The sequence below is a fragment of the Thunnus thynnus genome, chromosome 4 (assembly GCF_963924715.1).
Source record: "Thunnus thynnus chromosome 4, fThuThy2.1, whole genome shotgun sequence".
NCBI lineage: Eukaryota > Metazoa > Chordata > Actinopteri > Scombriformes > Scombridae > Thunnus > Thunnus thynnus.
The window spans coordinates 11807926-11827369 of NC_089520.1; the positions used below are offsets into that span (position 1 = coordinate 11807926).

At 38.3% G+C, this 19444-nt stretch overlaps 1 protein-coding gene across 3 annotated transcripts in view; it reads left to right on the forward strand.

Moving 5' to 3' along the window:
* The window catches only part of ngfb (nerve growth factor b (beta polypeptide)), a 32160-nt gene extending 14187 nt beyond the window's left edge, over positions 1-17973 (forward strand). The window contains exons 1-3 of one of the 3 annotated variants that reach the window (XM_067586717.1): positions 912-2355; positions 12024-12174; positions 15541-17973. In XM_067586717.1, coding sequence (XP_067442818.1) covers positions 15552-16157 — 606 coding nt within the window. In that variant the 5' untranslated portion in view covers positions 912-2355; positions 12024-12174; positions 15541-15551 and the 3' untranslated portion in view covers positions 16158-17973. Of the gene's footprint in view, positions 1-911; positions 2356-12023; positions 12175-15540 lie in introns of those variants that run through there. The other 2 variants (XM_067586716.1, XM_067586718.1) reach the window with 2 other exon arrangements.
* The last annotated feature ends 1471 nt before the right edge of the window (positions 17974-19444 follow it).

The following is a 19444-nucleotide window of genomic DNA, read 5'->3' on the forward strand; positions in this document are numbered from 1 at the left end:
AATATCTGTATTTATTATCTTCATCAACTTTAAAGGCAACTCGTATCGATACTCCTTATCAGTTTGATTCTTTATCACTACTATTATCGGTTCTTTTTCATTAATACATAATTGCTTTTTAAAAAATATATTATTTTAAAAAAGAATACATTCAGAACAGGGTTAGAATTTATTCATATTTTAAATAGCAGCAACAGAAATGTTTACAACAGCAAAGTCACTATATAAACTCAATAATATCTCACTGTAAACAAATCTAACATGTCATTAAAATGTATAATATTCCTGACATGACAATACTGAGTGAAGTTTAGAAAGAGTGAGGAACACAGACATGAGTCAGTATCAGTCATTCCTCCTGTCCTGTCCTCCTCCCTATGATGCTGACCTGATTCATTGGGAGGGGCTGGTTTGCCTCAGCCGGCAGCTGAGTTTACAAGAATCTGCCAAATTTTAAGACACGTTGCAAACTAAGCTAAACAGTTAGACTACATACAAACAGCTTTTGTTTTAGCTTGTTCGTAACTATTCCCTAGTAGACGAGCTAACGTGCTGGTGGATGAGAGACTGCAGACAGAGCAGATTGAAATAGGTTACCACTTTTCTATATGTTTATCCGTGTTTGAACAGGTGGTTTGATAAAGTACTGGCTTTTGACACGCAAAGGTTTTATTGCACTTACACTAACGAGCGTAGTTGTCGTCAACTCGAGTTATTTTCACTTCACTTGTGGTATGCTGTTCACTGACTTCGCTCCGTGTGTGTATGTGTGTGTGTGTTTGTGTGTGTGCGCACGTGTGTGTGGAGGAGCTCAGCCCAGACACAGAGCGCAGAGGAGAGGCTGCAGCCTGATAATAAATTACACAAAAACATTAAAAAGTACCAATAAAAGAACCGGTAACATCAGAGCTTATCAATACTACTACTATAATTTAGCCCCAGGGCCTGTTTAATACCGGGTTTCCCTACAGAGAAATAAGGGCATATTAAATAAAATGTCCATATATTGATTATTTTGGAGTAAATAAGATATAAATCGATGCATATACAACTGCGGGAAGCTAGAACAAATGTTTATGTCTGGAACAACGAGTGTCTCTTTCCTTTGCCGTTTAATCGTATACAAAGCGAGAAGCAGAAATGCGATGGCAAAGTAAAATCTATGGACAGACAGTTTTACGGTTGGAAGAGGACAGACATCCTTTAATTCTATGCAAGAAGCCTAGTTTGAATTTTAATTTTTGAGGCAAACGTTGAATATGAATCTTGAATGATACTACCCTAAATGCCTAAGTATTTGTATGACTCAGCAAGAGTAATGTGGGTTCCATTTAAAGTTTTAATGGCAGGATAGTCAGAGTCACTGGTGGAGGTGGAGAATACCATCTACTTGGTCTTTTCTGCATTTAAAACTAGTTTGCGATTAAGGAGTGATAATCGGAAAGCCTCAAAGGCAGACTGAAGATGAGTCATGTGAACAGATTAAGGGGGCACTTTGATGAAGAATATATGGGTCAAGATGATCTGCACCAGTGTCTTTGCATGTTTTTAATCTAAGCAGAGTTTACCAAACTAAAAGAAAATTTGCAGAGAAGCTAAGGCTTTGGGGACTCCCTCTGCTGGACAGATATGGTAATTGTCTACAGTTGAATCTGCAGACGTGTAAATAAAAGACCAGAGGAGAGGAAATGGTGATTAAAAGCTTCAACCTTCAACTTACACATAATAAAATCACAACTCATGCCTTGAGGTAGATTGAAGAAGATTGTTTCTTCTGATGAAATGTTTGATAGCTTTGATAAGCAGCAAAATTAAGCTTCAGGTATGGCAGAACAGGAGTCCAATCAGCTTCATGAAAGCCCACTCAAACATGAATATTCATTTCTGTCAACACTAAATAAATGAACAGCATAAAGATACCACTGACCAGCAACAGCCAAAGAAAACTAAGCTCAGGCACCAATGCTAATACTGCATACTGTAACTGACAGCATCAGAATAGCAGAAAGTAGCAGACAGTAGACGCCAAAACATTAACCACAAACAGATGAGCGGAACAGTCAGTAGACCAGCAGACTGGGAGGCCTCTTGGCGCAAATTGCAAAGCACACAAACACCAACTGAGCAGAGCCAAAGCAAAACACAACTCACGTTAAGCATGTTAGAAAAACCAGCAAACTTAGCTTGATAAAGCGAAGGTTTGATCCTCGGCATCTGAGCGATCGCCCCAAAACTCTGCTTGTCCGGCTGGAAGTGCAGTTTGAAGCCGACAGTTGATAAGACCAACGCTCGAGAATGGAATCACCGAATACAACGCCATTATTACTTCATAAAGGACACGACAGCTGTTAGCAGGTGAGCTAACTAGCATATGAAATGCTACATGAGCAACGGTTAAAGCTGCATCAGTTTGTAAACTAGTTAAGCTAAAAAAAAAAAAAAGGGGGGGGGTTGTACATTTATTTGAAAGTCTACTGAATACTTTAACAAAACTACAGGTTAACATTAAGACAATTTGTGAAAGAATAATTATGAATTATTTGAACTTCGTTTCTGAGGAATCAATCAGTTGGTATGAAGTCAGTTTGGTGGTGATGGTTTTAAAAACTATGATACCCATGAGCCTTTGCCGCCGTTGCTACGGACACCAAACTAGAGGCAAGGCAAGTTTATTTGTATAGCAAAATGCTTTACATAAAATATAAAAGGCATCAAGACAATGTAAAAGCACACAAGACAATATAAAAAGACATTTAAATACAATTAAGAAGTGTTAAATAAAAATCAGCTAAAATAGAATAAGAGATCAAACAGAGTAAAAGTTGCAGGTGCAGTGTAAGATATTAAAGAAAAGCCTCAAAGTTGATTTAATAAAAGGCAGTGGCAAACAGAGCAGCCATGATTTAAAACAACTGAGAGTTGGAGTCTGCAGTTTTCTGGGGTTTGTTCCAGATATGTGGAGCATAGAAACTGAACACTGCTTCTCCATGTTTGGTTTTGACTCAAGGGACAGAAAGCAGACCTGCCCAAAATGACCTAAGAGGTCTGGATGGTTCATAACGTAGCAGAAGATCAGAAATGTATTTTGGCCTAAACCATTCAGTGCTATATAAGCCAGCAGTAGTATTTTAAATCCATTCTTTGACAGAAAGGAAGCCCATGTAAAGATCCGAGAACTGGAGTGATGATCCAATTTCTTCATTTTAGTGAGGACAGCAGCCTTCTGAATCAGCTACAGCTGTCTGATTGATTTTTTAGGGAGACCTGTAAAGACCGTCACAGTAGACAAGTCTACTGAAAATAAATGCATGGACAAGTTTTTCCAAATCCTGCTGAGACATACTTTAAGTCCTTTGCTTCTTGATATGCTCGTCAGGTGATAGTAGACTGACTTTGTAGTTGTCTTAATATGGCTGTTGAAATTCAAGTCTGAGTCCATGACTACACTGAGATTTCTAGCTTGGTTTGTGGTTTTTAACATTATCAGTTAAAACTGAGTACTGACTTGTAATCGTTCTTCCTTAGCTCCGAAACAGTTACTTAAGTTTTGTCTTGGTTTAATTGATGAAAATTCTGACACATCCAGTCACTGATTTGTTCAATGCAGTTACTCAGCGCTCGTATTGGACCATAGTCCCCTGGTGATATGGTTATGTAAATTTGTGTGTCGTCTGCATAATTATGGTAACATATTTTGTTGTTTTCCATAATCTGAGCTAGTAGGAGTACGTAGATGTTGAACAGAAGAAGTCCCAGAATGGAGCCTTGGGGAACTCCACAGGTCATTTTTGTCCGCTCAGATGTGTAATTACCTATAGACCATGTCAAATGCAACACTGAGATCCAATAATACTAATACTGAAATTCTGTCACTGTCTATGTTTAAGTGGATGTCATTGAACACTTTCACAAGAGCAGTCTCAGTACTGTGGTGTGGTCAAATCCTGACTGGAAGACATCAAAACAGTTGTTTATTGCCAAGAAGTTGTTCAGCTGTTGAAAAACAGCTTCTTCAATGATTTTCCTTAAAAACGGGAGGTTTGATATGGGCTTATAATTGTTCATTAGTGACATGTCTAGATTGTTTTTTTTTAAGAGTAGCTTGATGCGAGAGGTGCGAATCAAAGCTGTAGCGCTAGCAAATCATGTAGCATAGCATTTTGTCATTGCGAAATGGCAAAATAAACACCATTGTGGCTAAATTCATGCAATATTGAATCAGAATCTCAACATGAATTTATTTATAAATGTTTGTGGCTTCTGATACGTGTTCACTTTGCTTTTACAAGGACTTAATTAGATAAAACATTCCACTATGGTAAACTGTCAAAAAGAAGTTTACTCAATATGAAACATTATAAGTTTGTTTTGTTTGTTGTATGATTATTATGTTTTTGTCCTTGTTTGTCTGTTGGTTTGATTGTGTTTTGTTATTGCATGTTTTAAACGGTCTTGCCTGACTCAAATATCTGCCGTCTTAACTTTTTTCCCCTTAGAGGACCACAATGGAAATAAGCGTTTAGCTTTATTGTGTTTTTTATCCTCGTTAATTTAATGTATGTCAGGACTGAGTGACTTCAGTCTTGTATGTACTTTTATTGTTGTCAAATAAATCTATCTTTTTAGTTATCAATCTATCTAAATCTAAAAAATAAAGATTAAGAGTACAATACACTATACATAAATAGCATCTACCAATTGTATTGAGACACAAATAATTAATAAGTACAGCACATTTAACACAAAAAATTGAAACAGAGTGCGTTTACATGTGCACTAGTATCCCAGTTTTGAGTCTTATCCTGGTTTTGATATACATATCATAACCAGGATACTAGTGTGTATGTAAACACTCACTGACAAATTGCATTTGAAGGTGTTGTGTCTGCAGATAGTGTTAGCAGCATGAAATACAATTATTATAGTTACTTGTAGGAAAAACAAAAGTATAGTTTTTACTTCCTTAGCTTTTGTCCCAAATAAAAGGGGGCAGTTTGACCCCAGAACATCCTGAATTATTGGAAATGGATTTTATTGGACATTTTCCACAGGGATTTTGTCCATGCTGACTTGATTATAATCTCCTGCAGTGTTATCATTGGCACACTGTGCTGCAAACATCCTGGCCAACATTATTCCAACTGTGTTTTATTGGGTTAGGTCTGGGAAGTGTCAAGCCTTTTTTAAGAAGCCAAAGTCAAATCAAAACAAACATGACAACATAACACTGTCTGCTCCATGATATGGCAAATTGTCCTGCTGAAAGCGTATAATAATTATTTCCATTGGGGCTTAGGTGTGCCAAGAAACACTTCCCTTACTGTTCCTCCATTACCATCATCTGACCAAGCAACATTTTCCACTCTAGTCGTCAGGTGGTGCTGATCACAGTCACCACATTGCTTCATCTGTCCAGCATGGTCTTGTGCTGCTGTAACCCATCTGCTTCAAGGCTCAATGAGTTGTGCGATCTAAGATGCCCCAGTGCACACTAATGTTGTACAGCAGTATTATGTGCATATTTGTAGCCCACCTAGTAGCTTGAATGAATGTTGCCATTCTGCCCGCACCACAGGACGAGACTGCTGACTGCATGTTTCTTAACCACTGAGTAGCTGTTACAGCTGTGTGTCAAGGGCCAAAATCATTTACTCCAAATAACAGAGACATTTGTTTTCTATTAACATGATCACTTTTTTATGATATACTAGTCAAGTCAAGTGAACTTTATTTATATAGTGCCAAATCACAACAGAATTTATCTCATGGCACATAGAGCAGGTCTAGACCGTAGTCTTTAATTTACAGAGACTCAGCATTCTCCCATGAACAAGCACTGGGCAACAGCAGTAAGGAACAACTCCCCTTTAATGGGAAGAAACCTCGTGCAGAACCAGGCCATAAGTGTGCGGCCATCTACCTTGAACGGTTGGGTTGAGAGAGAAAGAGGGAGGGGGGAAAGCGGTGAGAGAGAGACACAGAGAAGCACAACAACAAAAATAATAATAATAGAAATATGACTAACAATAAAAATAGCAGGCATGGGCACCAAGCACGACCACGGCAGCAGGCGGTCTGCAACCACGACCCATGGAAGCCCACGATCCATAACCAGACGGTCCACAACCGTGATCCATAGAAACCTGCAAGATGAGAAAGCACAAAAACTCTGTGGAAGAAGCCAAATTAGTAACATGCATTGATGGTACATGAATGCGTACACATTAAGAGGGGGATGAGAAGAGAGGCTCAGTGCATCATGGGAAGTCCCCTGGCAGTCTAGACCTATAGCAGCATACTAGGGGCTGGTCCAAGGCAAGCCTGGCCAGCCCTAAATTTAAGCTTTATCAAAAAGGAAAATTTTAGGCGTACTCTTAAACATAGAGAGGGTGCCTGCCTCCCGGACCGAAACTGGAAGATGGTTTCACAGGAGCGGAGCCTGACAGTTGAAGGCTCTGCCTCCCATTCTACTTTTGGAGACTCTAAGAACCACAAGTAAGTCTGCATTCTGGGAGTGCAGTGTTGTAGCGGGGTAATAGGGTACTACAAGCTCTTTAAGATATGATGGTGCCTGACCATTAAGGGCTTTGTGGGTGAGGAGAAGGATATTAAATTCTATTCTGGATTTTACAAGGAGCCAGTGCAGAGAAATGGGAGAAATGTGATCTATTTTCCCAGTTTTTGTCAGTACATGTCCAGCTGCATTCTGGACCAGCTGGAGAGTCTTTAGCGACTTGTTAGGGCAGCCTGATAATAAAGAACTGCAATAATCCAGCCTAGAAGTAACAAATGTGTGGACTAGTTTTTCTATATCTTTTTGAGACAGGATCTGCCTGATTTTTTTTTGCAATGTTATGTAGGTGAAAAAAAAATCAGTCCTTGAAATTTGTTTTTTGTTGGAGTTAAAGGACATATCCTGATCAAAGATAACTCCCAGATCCCTTACGGTGGTGCTGGAGGCCAGGGTAATGCCATCTAGAGTAGCTATATCATTAGATAATGTGTTTCTAAGGTGTTTAGGGCCAAGCACAATAACTTCAGTTTTGTCTGAGTTTAGTAGCAGAAAATTGTTATCCAGGTATTTATGTCCTTAAGGCATGCTTGGAGTTTAGATAACTGATTGGTTTCATCTGGTTTCATTGATAAATATAACTTGGTATCATCTGCATAACAATGAAAATTTGTTTCCAAAAAATGTTACCTAAAGGAAGCATATATATGGTGAACAGTATTGGTCCAAGCAGAAAATCTTGTGGAACTCTGTGTCTAACTTTTGCATGCATGGAGGATTCATTGTTATTGTGTATAGAATTAAATCAATCTGATAAATAGGACTTAAACCAGCTTACTGCAGTTCCTTTAATGCTCTGGCATTACAGAGGGCCTTCCTATATGTTTTAAGACTATTTTGCCAGACTAAGCGAGATTCTTCCAGTTTGATGAAACACCATATCCTTTCAAATTTCCGCAATGTTTGCTTTAATTTGCGGGTTTGGGAGTTGTACCATGGAGATAACTCTTTTTATCTACTTTTTTAAAGGGGCGATGGAGTCAAGTGTCATTGACAGTGAGCCTGCAGCAATATCAACAAGATTATCAATCCCAAATTGTTGTATTGAGACATGGCATTGAATTCAATGCTGATTGAATCACTTCCTTAAATTTAGCTACAGCACTATCAGATAGACATGTAGTGAAGACATTTTTGTCTAATGGCATGTAGTCCAGTAATTGGTATTCAAAAGTTATTACGTAATGGTCTGAAAATAGGATTTTATGGAAAAACTATTAAATATTCAATGTTGATGCCATATGTCAGAACAAGGTTGAGGGTGTGGTTAAAACAGTGGTTATTTACACTCTGAGAGAAACCAATTGAGTCTTATAATGAGATTAACATAGTGCTAAGACTATCATTATTGACATCCACATGAATATTAAAGGCACCTACTATAATCACTTCATCTGTAGTATAGACTAAGTTTGATAAAAACTCTGAGAATTCAGATAAAAAATCAGAATACAGGCCAGGAGGACGGTGCACTATAACAAATAGAATTGGCCGTAGGTCTAAGAACAAGGTTTTCAAATTAGTTACAATTAAGTTTAGGTCTAGAGTTGATAATTAGGTTTGAGTTGAATAAAGTTGCAACTCCATCTCCTCGGCCAGTGTCTCGAGGAATGTGAGTATTAATACGACTGGGGGGAGTGGATTCATTTAGGCACATAATCTTCATGACACAGCCAGGTTTCAGTAAGACAAAATAAATTAATATGATTAGATTGTTTAGTAGTACAGCTTTAGATGACAGAGATCTAATGTTTAGGAGTCCACATTTAATTCTTCTAATTTGTTGTACTATTGCAGTGATGGCGTTAATTTTTATTAGATTTTTATGTATAACTCCTCTTCTGTTTATTTTAGATGTAACTGATTTAAGTGGTTGGGGGACAGACACAGTCTATTTGGTTTTGGGTGGGTAACCGCTCTAATGGAAGTGCAGAGAAGCGTGTAGGACTGCAACTCTGCCTCCTAGTCTCATCTCTGAGTTATCATGCTTTTGGTCTACTAATAAACTCATATTACTCATATTACTCACTATATACTCAGCCATTTCTAGACATGGGAGCAGCTGGGGGGTAGGAGCTACACTACTGGGGGCTGGCTAACTACAATAGATAATGATTTGTTTTCCATGGTGCGTAGCTGCGTTTCCAGTTCACTGAGCCCCAACACTGCAAATAAACTACATTTATTACATGTACCATTATCACTAAAAGCGGCAGAGGAATAGCTGAACATATAACACACAGAGCAAGAGAGAGCAGGAGAGCGAGAGAGAGATAAGCTACTGCTGACTGCTAAGCTAAGTTAGCTGCAAAGCTAACTGCTGAGCTAAAAGAAAGTCGCCAAAAGAAGGAGAAAGCTAAGAGTGCTTGAGCAGAACTAGTGTAAGTTTAAATGTACAGCGGGTAATTATCCACAGTAATGAAGAATTTAGCAAAATTAACTGAGTTGAGAGCAGCAAAAACACTATCAGTGACACAGTCGGCAACCGGAAATGAGACAATACGCTTACTGCATCACGACTAAATAATTATGAACAGCATCAACATGAAGAAAAATGATTGCATTATTATTACGTTTTAACTTAAAGCTCAAATATTCACATCTTGTCATTTTTCCAAATCTCCCACTGTACTCCTCATCAAGAAAGAAAAGAAAAGAGAATGGCTCAACCTGCCATCTGCTTTTTAAAATCAGCCCTGAAAAGGTGGGGCCAATGCTGACATAGGGTCGACCATTTGAGAGTTCTCTACATCATGAAATTTAAATGGTAGAATATAAACTCCCACCTCCCCCAGCCCCCACCCTTGAGTGTGAGTCTGTGAAACTGCCCTAGCTCATTTTCAAATATATGCTGATGCAGAAATATTTCCCCCAGCAGGTCAAGTGCTGCTGTTAGCTCCTGAGGCTAAAACTGTCTTCATGTGAAAATTATTATTATTATTATTATTATTATTATTATTATTAGTAGTAGTAGTAGTAGTAGTAGTAGTAGTAGTAGTAGTAGTAGTAGTAGTAGTAGTAATAGTAGTAGTAGTAGTAGTATCATTCTCTGGCCAGGGGATGTCACTGAGCAACTCCTGCTGTCCTGCCTAACACATCCACGCCCCACTCCCCCTCTCAGCCTTTTGCCCACTTTTTTGCATTTTTCTGAAATATGTAGTGGGTAATACGTTTTAATATACATATAGCTAATATATACATCTAAAATATTATATATTCACCTACCTCATTTTAAGAATGTGCAATACATATTTAATCACATTTGTCTAGATTTGTTTTATTCATGGTCTCTTAGGTCTCTGTATTGCCTGTAGTCACTGAATCACATCAACATTTACATGAATATCACCTTGAATGTGACACTTCTTGTCCATTTTTGTCCAGTCTAGCATTTAGTGACACAATAATTGAGCCTCTCAAACCTGTTTATTTTTGTATCAAGTTAATGTCTTGAGATTTAGTAATAAATTTAAGTGAATCAGCTGTATAAGGTACTGTGGCCAGAGAAATAATTGACCTTTGTTCTTTTGTCATACACTAGTACAAAATATACAGTAATATAGTAGATCATACTAGTAATTTAATAAATAAATAGATAAAACAATCCTAACTCAAGGTCCGCTGTATATGATTTCCTCTTGTATTGAGTTCACATATCTTCATGATAACTGAGCAAACTCCATCCACCGATGAAGACCATGTGATATGGCTGAAAGCTTCAGAAACAGCGAGTAAATGAAACTTGAGTCTGTATGGTATCTAAGGTCAAGGATGAACTTTGATGCTCAAAATATATTGTGTATCTTTCCCCATGTATGTACATACAAATAGCTTCAGACACATATAGTACATGTACTGTTTTGCTCTTATGTCCATTTAAATATACTTCAGCATTGTCAGACAACAAATGTAGCATGAATACACAACTGGAATAGACTTCTTGTTAGTTTTACATCAGTGTTAATCCAGCAAATAATTGCCTTGCATTCTGCAGAAAAGAAGAATGATTGTTATGATAGACACACACTGAGGCTGAGAGGATGTTTTCAGTGTATGTAGTGGGGTCACAAGACACAAACACAGCATGACCTTTTTCTTAAACAGTCTGTCCTGTTGTTAGAAGGTCACAGGTTTAAATCTCTTGACAGCCAAAGACCACTCTTGTCGAGGTGCTATAAACACATGAACACTTCCCGTGCCAGAGTACATTCTTTACAGCAGTACACCACCGTCATTTAGATTTACAGCCCATTTACTTAGCTTATAGCTTACGTTCCTGTCATTTTGCAAGCATGCCATATCCTGTTCAGTGTTTCTTCAGCCATGATTGAAAGTCATTTTAAAGATACCCTTATTAAAAAAGCATATATCAACATGGCAATCAAACTTGTGAGCAAGACGTTTTCAGGGATTATTTGTCTGTTTAGAGACTTCATTTTCTTTCTGTGGGTGTCAGCCGATTGACACAAAGCAAAGTATAACATGACGCATAGTCCGCTCACATGAAAACATTCACCTCAGGGAAACTTGAGCGCAGAGGCACAACAATGAGATAAAATGTCAAAACAAAATTAAAGCTTCTGGTTAACTGTGATGGATTGTCTAGCTGGACTGGTGGCTGAATTTCACACTGTACAAAAATGAATTATAGTGCGATAAATGTCTGCTGTATATTGTTATATTGACTCATGTATTCATTACTGAATTGATACCCTGTACTGAATATATATCCCACCACACACACACACATACACACACACACACACACACCCAAAGGACCACAATGGAAATAAGCTCTCTGGCTTTATTGTGTTTTATCCTTTTGACAACTACTGTTCAAAGATATGATGCCTCCTGGTTGAGGCTGTGCATATATTATTTATTTATTTATGTCGTGTATATATTTTATATTGTCAATAAAGAATTTCAATCAAATCAATCAATCAGTCAATTCTCCTGAAGGTGGGAAATCAATCCTGAAAATTTAAAAGAGAGAGGCAAAGCAGACAGTATCCTGACTTGAGAAAATATTTTGTAATGTTTACACCTCTTTAACCCCGCTGGTGTGGCTTCATATGCAAAATACCAAACTCTTAAATTTTCTTGTTTCTACTTGCTCCTAAATATTCTCCTGAACTTAATCTCCTAAAATATCCGGCAATATATCTGTCTGTTAAGGCACAGTAGAGTTTAAATCAACAGCATCAGCAACAAAACTGTCAAAGCAATATATATCCAAGAATGCTGACATTATTTACTATTAAACTCTACATGTTTCCACTGTAGATAATCTACATTATGCAGGTCTGCTTCTTTATTTCGGTATGTTCACTATGTGAGTATCTGGTGAGCGGGAATAACATATTAACTTTCTCTTCCCGCATCAGTCTCACAAAGAATGTGTTTACAGTGGGTTTACGAGCCTGGTGAGACACTTTCTCTGCTTCAACAGGGCTGAGGAGTGGAGGCAGAGGAAGGCAGAGGTGTGCTGGATGGGGGCCACAGCCAGGCCTGATGGCAGGAGCCCAGAACACAGTACGCTCTAATCACGTCCTCTAGGTGCCTCCGAGGTGCTACAGTTCCCCTGAGGAGACACTGAAAAGGTACTGAGATGGATGGATGAGAGACCCCCCCCTAAAAAAAGAAGAGCATAAAAAGTATATCTCCTACTGATAGATGTAGCAGCATGTAGACCAATCAGTGTGTTGAGAATACCCTTAATTCCTCCTCATTCAGTCATGTTTAAGATTGTGTTTGCACACTACTGTACGTCATAACATCCTAAAGTGTGACAAAATTTTTAGGTCAGTAGAAACTTGAATTGGTTGAGTTCATATTAGCATACGTAGAAATTACAGTAATGCTCGAGAAGTTATTTTTCTGCAACATAAGAGTTTTTTTTTTGGAGGAAATGACGCTTTTCACGTACAGCTTCTTCAAGCTCACTCATCATGATAAGCCAACTTGAACAGCGATGTGTCCAGCGCTATACTTCCTTTAACATGGTAACAAAGCTCAGTTCACAGTGTCAGCCGCATTGCACACAGAATAGTCATCAATATAATATAAAACAAAAACAATAATAATCACAGTATTTGTAGTTTGGCAGAGGAAGCTGCTATTTAGACCTTATTGCAGAAGGCACTACATCTGCTCTGTTGTCTGGTAGTAAATAAACTCTTTATACTGTAGTAAGGAAGTTTCAAGTCAAGTCAGTTTTTTTTGTACAGCAATACAACATCCTCTATCCTTAGAACCTCAATTCGGATAAGGAACCTCCCCCCCCATTCCCCCACTGCCCCCACCCCCCACCCCCCCAAAAAAAACACTTAAACGGGGAAAAAAATGAAGAAACCTCAGGAAGAGCAACAGAGGAGGGATCCCTGTTCCAAGACAGACTGACATGCAATAGATAAGGTAGATAAAACTACCTTATCAGACCATTTGCTTATATGTAACACATTTTTGATTTGGCCTTGTCTTTTCCAGGTAACTCCTCATCTATCCCACTTGTCAACAGACCTTTTTAACAGTAATTATTTTGACTTGTAACAACAGGAAAGCACTGATCTAACAACATTTAGATGTTCCAGTAGTGAGCCAACCTGTCATTGTTGTTATTAATTACGCCTGTTATTAATCTCCCGCTGTGACATATGAAAATATCAGCTGACAGTTTTTACGCACCTAATCCTTCAGTAGAGCTCTATAACGACCGCTTTGCACACATACTGTTTGAGATGCATGTCCTATAAAGTGTGCTTCAGATAGCAGCGTCAGCATCAGTTTTTTTATGACAACTTTGTATAAGTGACCATAATTGTCAGCCTCGCATTAATGATTTTGTTGTGTTGTTGTGTTTAAGACCCTTTTACTTCCTGCTAAAAAAAAAAAAAAGAGATGTTGCCACTGGGGAGGCAGTGTGCTCATTCAAAGGTTTTTTTTCTTTTGTAACATTTTCATCACCCTGGGGTTGATTTCAAAATCTTATGAGCTTTTCCCACTGTACAAATGTTTCCTGTTTTATGTTGTGATATCAACTGTAGATTCATGTGTCCTACAGCAGTTAAACAAATTAGCACCTAATAGTCTCCTTCCAATCTCCTCTGTGGTGGTCTTATCTGTTCATAGCAATTATAATAATCATCTTAAAATTGAGCTTTCATGGGTTTTTTTTTCATGTCTAAATGCTTTATCTCACAAAGAAGGAGAGAGCAGAGAGGTGAGGTGTGAGGACAAACACTAAGCTAAATTGGACGGACTTCACAAGGGTTTATTGTGTAATCATATCTCACATTATGTACCTCTGTATAGGCTATGATTTCTCTTTTGATTTGTTGTGCCAACATTTTTAACCCATGATCATTCACACTGACACCTGAGGCAAACACAGCTCATAATAAACCAACCTGACGGAGCCTGCTAGCAGCGTCGTCTCAGGTGTTAACATGCCTGTGATTCCTTTTGTTCTGTGTTAAATACAGTACACAGGCTGCTAATTTATGCAAGCCAGCGAGGTTCAGATGTTGTGTTGTGTGTTCTGATGTGTGGAGTTTGATGTGCGATGTCACAACAGTGTCTGATCTATTCTTATACCTGACACTCTCGGCTCATGTTTTCATGGATATCCTGTAAGATCTGCAGTATTTATGTATATCATATTCTTCACTGGTCCAAAGGGAACTCAGCTCTGTTTCTGGGGAGTTGTACTATTTTTTCCTGCAAAACCACAGATGAGCTCATTAATTTCTTTTTCGTGCCTCTGAAAACAGTTTGAGGATTATATTAAACTGCAAATTTAGCTGAGCTCGCCTCAAATTGCGAAAAGTGTTTGGGCTCATAAAGCAATCTCCAAAAATTGATGTCTAACTAAACTATATATTATAATTCACAAATAGTCACAGTTCAAGTTGCAATTTATTCATCCATAAAAATGTGGGAATTACAGCTTCAAAAGACCCATTTTCAAAGTAGCATTAAAATGTTTTAATTTAGATGAAATTTAGATAAGAGTTTACATCCTTCATACAAATCTCTCTGTCCTCCATAATCCTGCAGACAGCCGCTCATAATACACGGACGCCACTGTCCTCTCTGTGGATATTATTAAGTTAATAATTTCACAATTAACCACTAAATTAGATATCAAACATTCAATCACTTCCTGTTTACACAAACAAATAAAAATTAATTGAGCCTCTCTGGCAGTGCTCAATATCCTGCCTCCTTCAGTAGGGTTGGCAGACTCTAACTTTTAACCCTAACCTCAAAGGTAGAATCTGCGATCCAAATGATTAGACCTTTAATCATCTAGAATGTAAACATAACCATTTAATTTGTGCAGCTTGTGCAATTGGGAAACATCCTTGGAGGAAGCACTGTAGATCAAGAAATTCCTGTAAATCTTCTGTAAAACTATATACTGTATGTCACACAGGAATCTTTTCATGTACTGTACTTGTGAAAACTGTTAATGCAAGTCCATTAAACCCTTAGTGTAAAGGAATGTGTGTTTTTGCACTTTAAAGAGGAGCTGCTACATGCATGCACCTAATTTAGGTTGATCACAGCTCAACATGTTGTACCATGAAACTGCAAACGGAAAATGGAGAGTATCCCCAAACCAGAGTAAAGCTCCCAAGAATTTATTGGTATGAAACGAGACACACGAGAATTTTTCCTTTACTGAATCTGTTCTCCTGCACTTGGCCTAAATACAGGATGGTATGTGCACATGTACCTTTCTGTTCCTCACAACTGCATCAGGAACATAAAAAGGTATCCAGGATTTTATCTAACTGTGCAGGAAGTAGGACAATTTTCCGGTAGAATTCCCTCAAAATAGAACATTCCTTTAAATGTGTGATAAATACAGCATGTAACATACCAGAGCAAGGCCTTATCAGCATGTGAATAAAGAATATATCTGCACTAACAGGAGTGTTTTCTGTGGTTGTTGACTCCCTCAGGTTGTGTGCCCATGAGGTCGTCTATGCTGGTCCTGTTCCTCTTCTTCAGTGCCCGGGCTATGGCCGCCATCAGAGGGGACTCGTGTGCAGCCACGACAGCACAGCAGCAGGATCCAGGCATCAACCCCAACATCATCCCCACAGTGGACCCCAAACTTTTCACCAAGCGCCGCTACCTCTCACCCAGGGTGCTCTTCAGCGCTCAGCCCCCTGATGCAGAGCCGGCAGGTTCACAAGGTGCCGGCAGGAGGACCCGCAGGGCAGCGGGGAAGCCTCAGCACCGCGGGGTGTACTCAGTGTGTGAGAGCGTCAGCGTCTGGGTGGGTAACAAGACCAAGGCCACAGACATCTCAGGCAACGAGGTGACAGTGCTACCAGACGTGAACATCAACAACGTCAACAAGAAGCAGTACTTCTTTGAGACGACATGTCACAGCGCCCGCTCAGGCAACTCGGGCTGTTTGGGAATCGATGCGAGACACTGGAACTCTTACTGCACCAACTCACACACTTTTGTACGAGCGCTGACTTCCTTTAAGAACCTGGTGGCTTGGAGGCTCATACGCATCAACGTGGCCTGTGTGTGCGTACTCAGCCGCAAGTCATGGCGACAGTAAAGACTTTACCTGCACATCACATCAGACTTACACACTCAAAAGGTCAAATACAAAACATACTGTACACACTCATACATGTCACACAGACATACTCATGCTAACGTGCAGAAAGTTATGACTTTCTCTGCATAACTTTATCACCAAAGACTTCTCACCCTCTGCACAAAGTAAATTATTGGTATAGGTCAAAGTATCAGGACTGCATGTACAGTATATAGACCAGGCCTGGGTCAAATAGTATCTGCAGCTGGTTTATAGCTTCAGTTTTATCTGTTTGGAGTACCAAACATTGAGCTGCTGTCACTTAACATCCGTCTATCTTCGCTGTGGTTTATGACAGGTTCAGTTTGCAGAGGTTTAGATGTTGGACCTGATTGCTTTTTCAAACAAGACAAGAATTTACCTTACATCTACATATTATCAATACTATACATTTAAGAAATACTTATATTCTACACAGTGATATGTTATTCTGGAAAAAGCATATATTATTTTTTTAGTCCTTAATATCTCCAGTACCAATCACCACGTGAAACAACAACAGTGTAATATATTTATTATAAATAAGGATTGATAATATGGATTGAATAATGGGAAACTGGCGACAATGGAAACAAGAAAACCACATTGACATAAAAGATGCATGAAAAGTCACTCCTACAAAATAAATGCCAGCTTTATTCAAACATAAAGAATGCAAAAAAAAGGAAAAAAGAAAGTGAAGTCACATCCTACCAAATGTTGAAATCATATTCAAATAATAGGCTAAGACGAATTCTCTTCTGAACTATATTATACATTTTTCATCATGAGCCAACATATTTTGTACAATCTCAACGCATGTAGTGAAGGGACCTCTGCAGGTCTCTTAAAGTTGAGAGAGTTTTTAAGTTGTAAGAAATTTGATAAATAGCATTCTAACATTTGCGTGTAGGAGTAAAAGTAGAGGGTTTTTATCTTTCACTTCGCTATACACTGGTGATTCAGACTCAGACAGAAAATGGTAATTAAGGAAACTGCTTTCAGCTGTCTGATTTTCCATGATCACTAACTGCTATGGAAAGATTTCAGAAATACCACTGGAACAATATACAGTGTGTGCTTTATCATTTATAGTCCAGTTATACTTTGCTTTTGGACCCTACTGTATATATATATATAATATTTCCTAATACTGGCTAAATTGGTGACAAACTGACCTCATGTCTGCAGGTACTGGACTTGTGCTGCTCCATAAAGAGCAGACGTGACACCTTGTTACTGTAAATGTAATTTACACTGTAATGTAATCAGACATTTGCCTTTGTGGGATCATGTGAGGTGAAAAACTCATACTTTCATATATTAATGAAATGATTTGAGCTGTAGAAATTTGCCTTCACACTAAATTTTATGACTAAACCTTCATTAAACCTCTGCAGCAGGTTTAAGTTAAATCTCAGATACAATGACCTCCAGTGCCATTTAGATGATTTCTACAGGATACAGCAGCTGGATTTTGACTAATAAACCACAGATTCAGAGGACACAGTAATGGGATTTAAGAGGCCATATGATTTTGTTGAAGACAGTACAGGTTTAAACCTGTCTTAAACCTTAAACCGCAGCTTAAGCGACAGAGCAAGAGAGAACACTATCATAATTGTCGTATTTTTCTCCCTCAGATTATTTTGCCCTGTAGCACAACTCACTCTAAGTAGTCTGACGCAACCCAGGCTCTTTGGAAGTACAATTTGACCCAGGTCTGATATAAACAAAACTTTTGTTAAAACGTTGTTATTGATATTGTTATTTATTAAACACTCACATACTTGCACTTTGTGTTTTATGATCTTTATTGTATGCAGAGAGCATGCATGTTGTTCCTATCCAGCTCAGATTGAGTAACACTATGACATAAATCTTTTTAGGCCAAGATGGAAAAATGAAGAAACCCACATGGCTTCATTTCACTGCCAGTAATTTGCTGTTGTGGCTTTGTGTTGGGTTTTTCCTCCTGCTCTTCATTCTATAGTAAATATGAAACTACAGAAAAAAGGCGAGCAATAATAACACAAATAAGACCGTTATTCCATTGTTCATCATTCAGGCTGCAGCTGATATTATCATGGCTTCTCATTTTCTTTGTTTTGGCAGTGACATTTCAGAGTAGTCAGTCAGCCCACACTACAAATTGCACTGGAGGCATACCATCAGTATCAGTTGTAATTTTTTTAGGCTAATAGCCCGTTTTTCTATTGCAGCAGACGTGTAAGATGTCTGTGAGCTCAGAGAGTTTGGAGAAATGGGAACAGACACGAAGAGGAGCTGCTGAGATTATGTTTCTGGGAAACTGGCAATGTAAGAATAATATTCCCATTGAGCTGTCTACCTGTCAACTGTAAATATGAATTTTCAGAGCCAACTTCTTAATTTTACTACTGACTCGTGTTAACCAGGTCCACCTCACTGCCTCCAACTGAAACGCAGCACTGCCATCTAAAGGTTGAAGGCAGGAACATGTCTAATATGTCTTCAAATAAAACTTGTCAAGATCTCTGCTGCTCACATATTGAATCACATGTTAGCATAAAACCAACAGAAATAGTTTACACTTCAGGTCAGGCATCATGAGGAGGTTTTTATTGATGGTTGTTATACCTACAAATTCAAAAAGCAGCACTAAAACTTCATGAATTTTCATGAAATGTTAGTTTATTGCTCCTACAACATTGCATTTTCATCATTACAAAACACTATTTTACAAGAAAACGTAACATAATGCTCAGTAAACTGCATTAACATTGGCTCATAAGAAAGGCCAGAGGCTGGTGACTGTGTCTGCTACGCATGTGTCATGCTTAGTTCACAGTTCAGGTGATCTACTTGGACAAATGAGTACTTTGTTTTGTTTATCACTTCTTTATTGAACCAAATTATAAAACAAGACATACATTTGTGAAAACACACAGCCTGTGTGGGTGCGAGATACATATGGAGAAACACTTCATCTAGTTACAATTGTCCCTTTAAAAAAAATCTCATTTTATCTCAACCCAGATTATATGTTTTCATATATCTTTATTATGACAATACACTGCAAAACAGCATCATTGTTTACATTCCCATACCTTGGCTATGGTTTGCATTAGATTTAGACCTATTTTTTGTGTCTATGTAATATGTGAAACCAAAAGTCTGACTTTCAACTTTGAGAACGAGGTTTGGTATCAAGTAAGTACATGTAAATTTGCATATAGGCTATATTTTGTCAAAATTATAAACTCCTCTTGACATAATTGCGAATA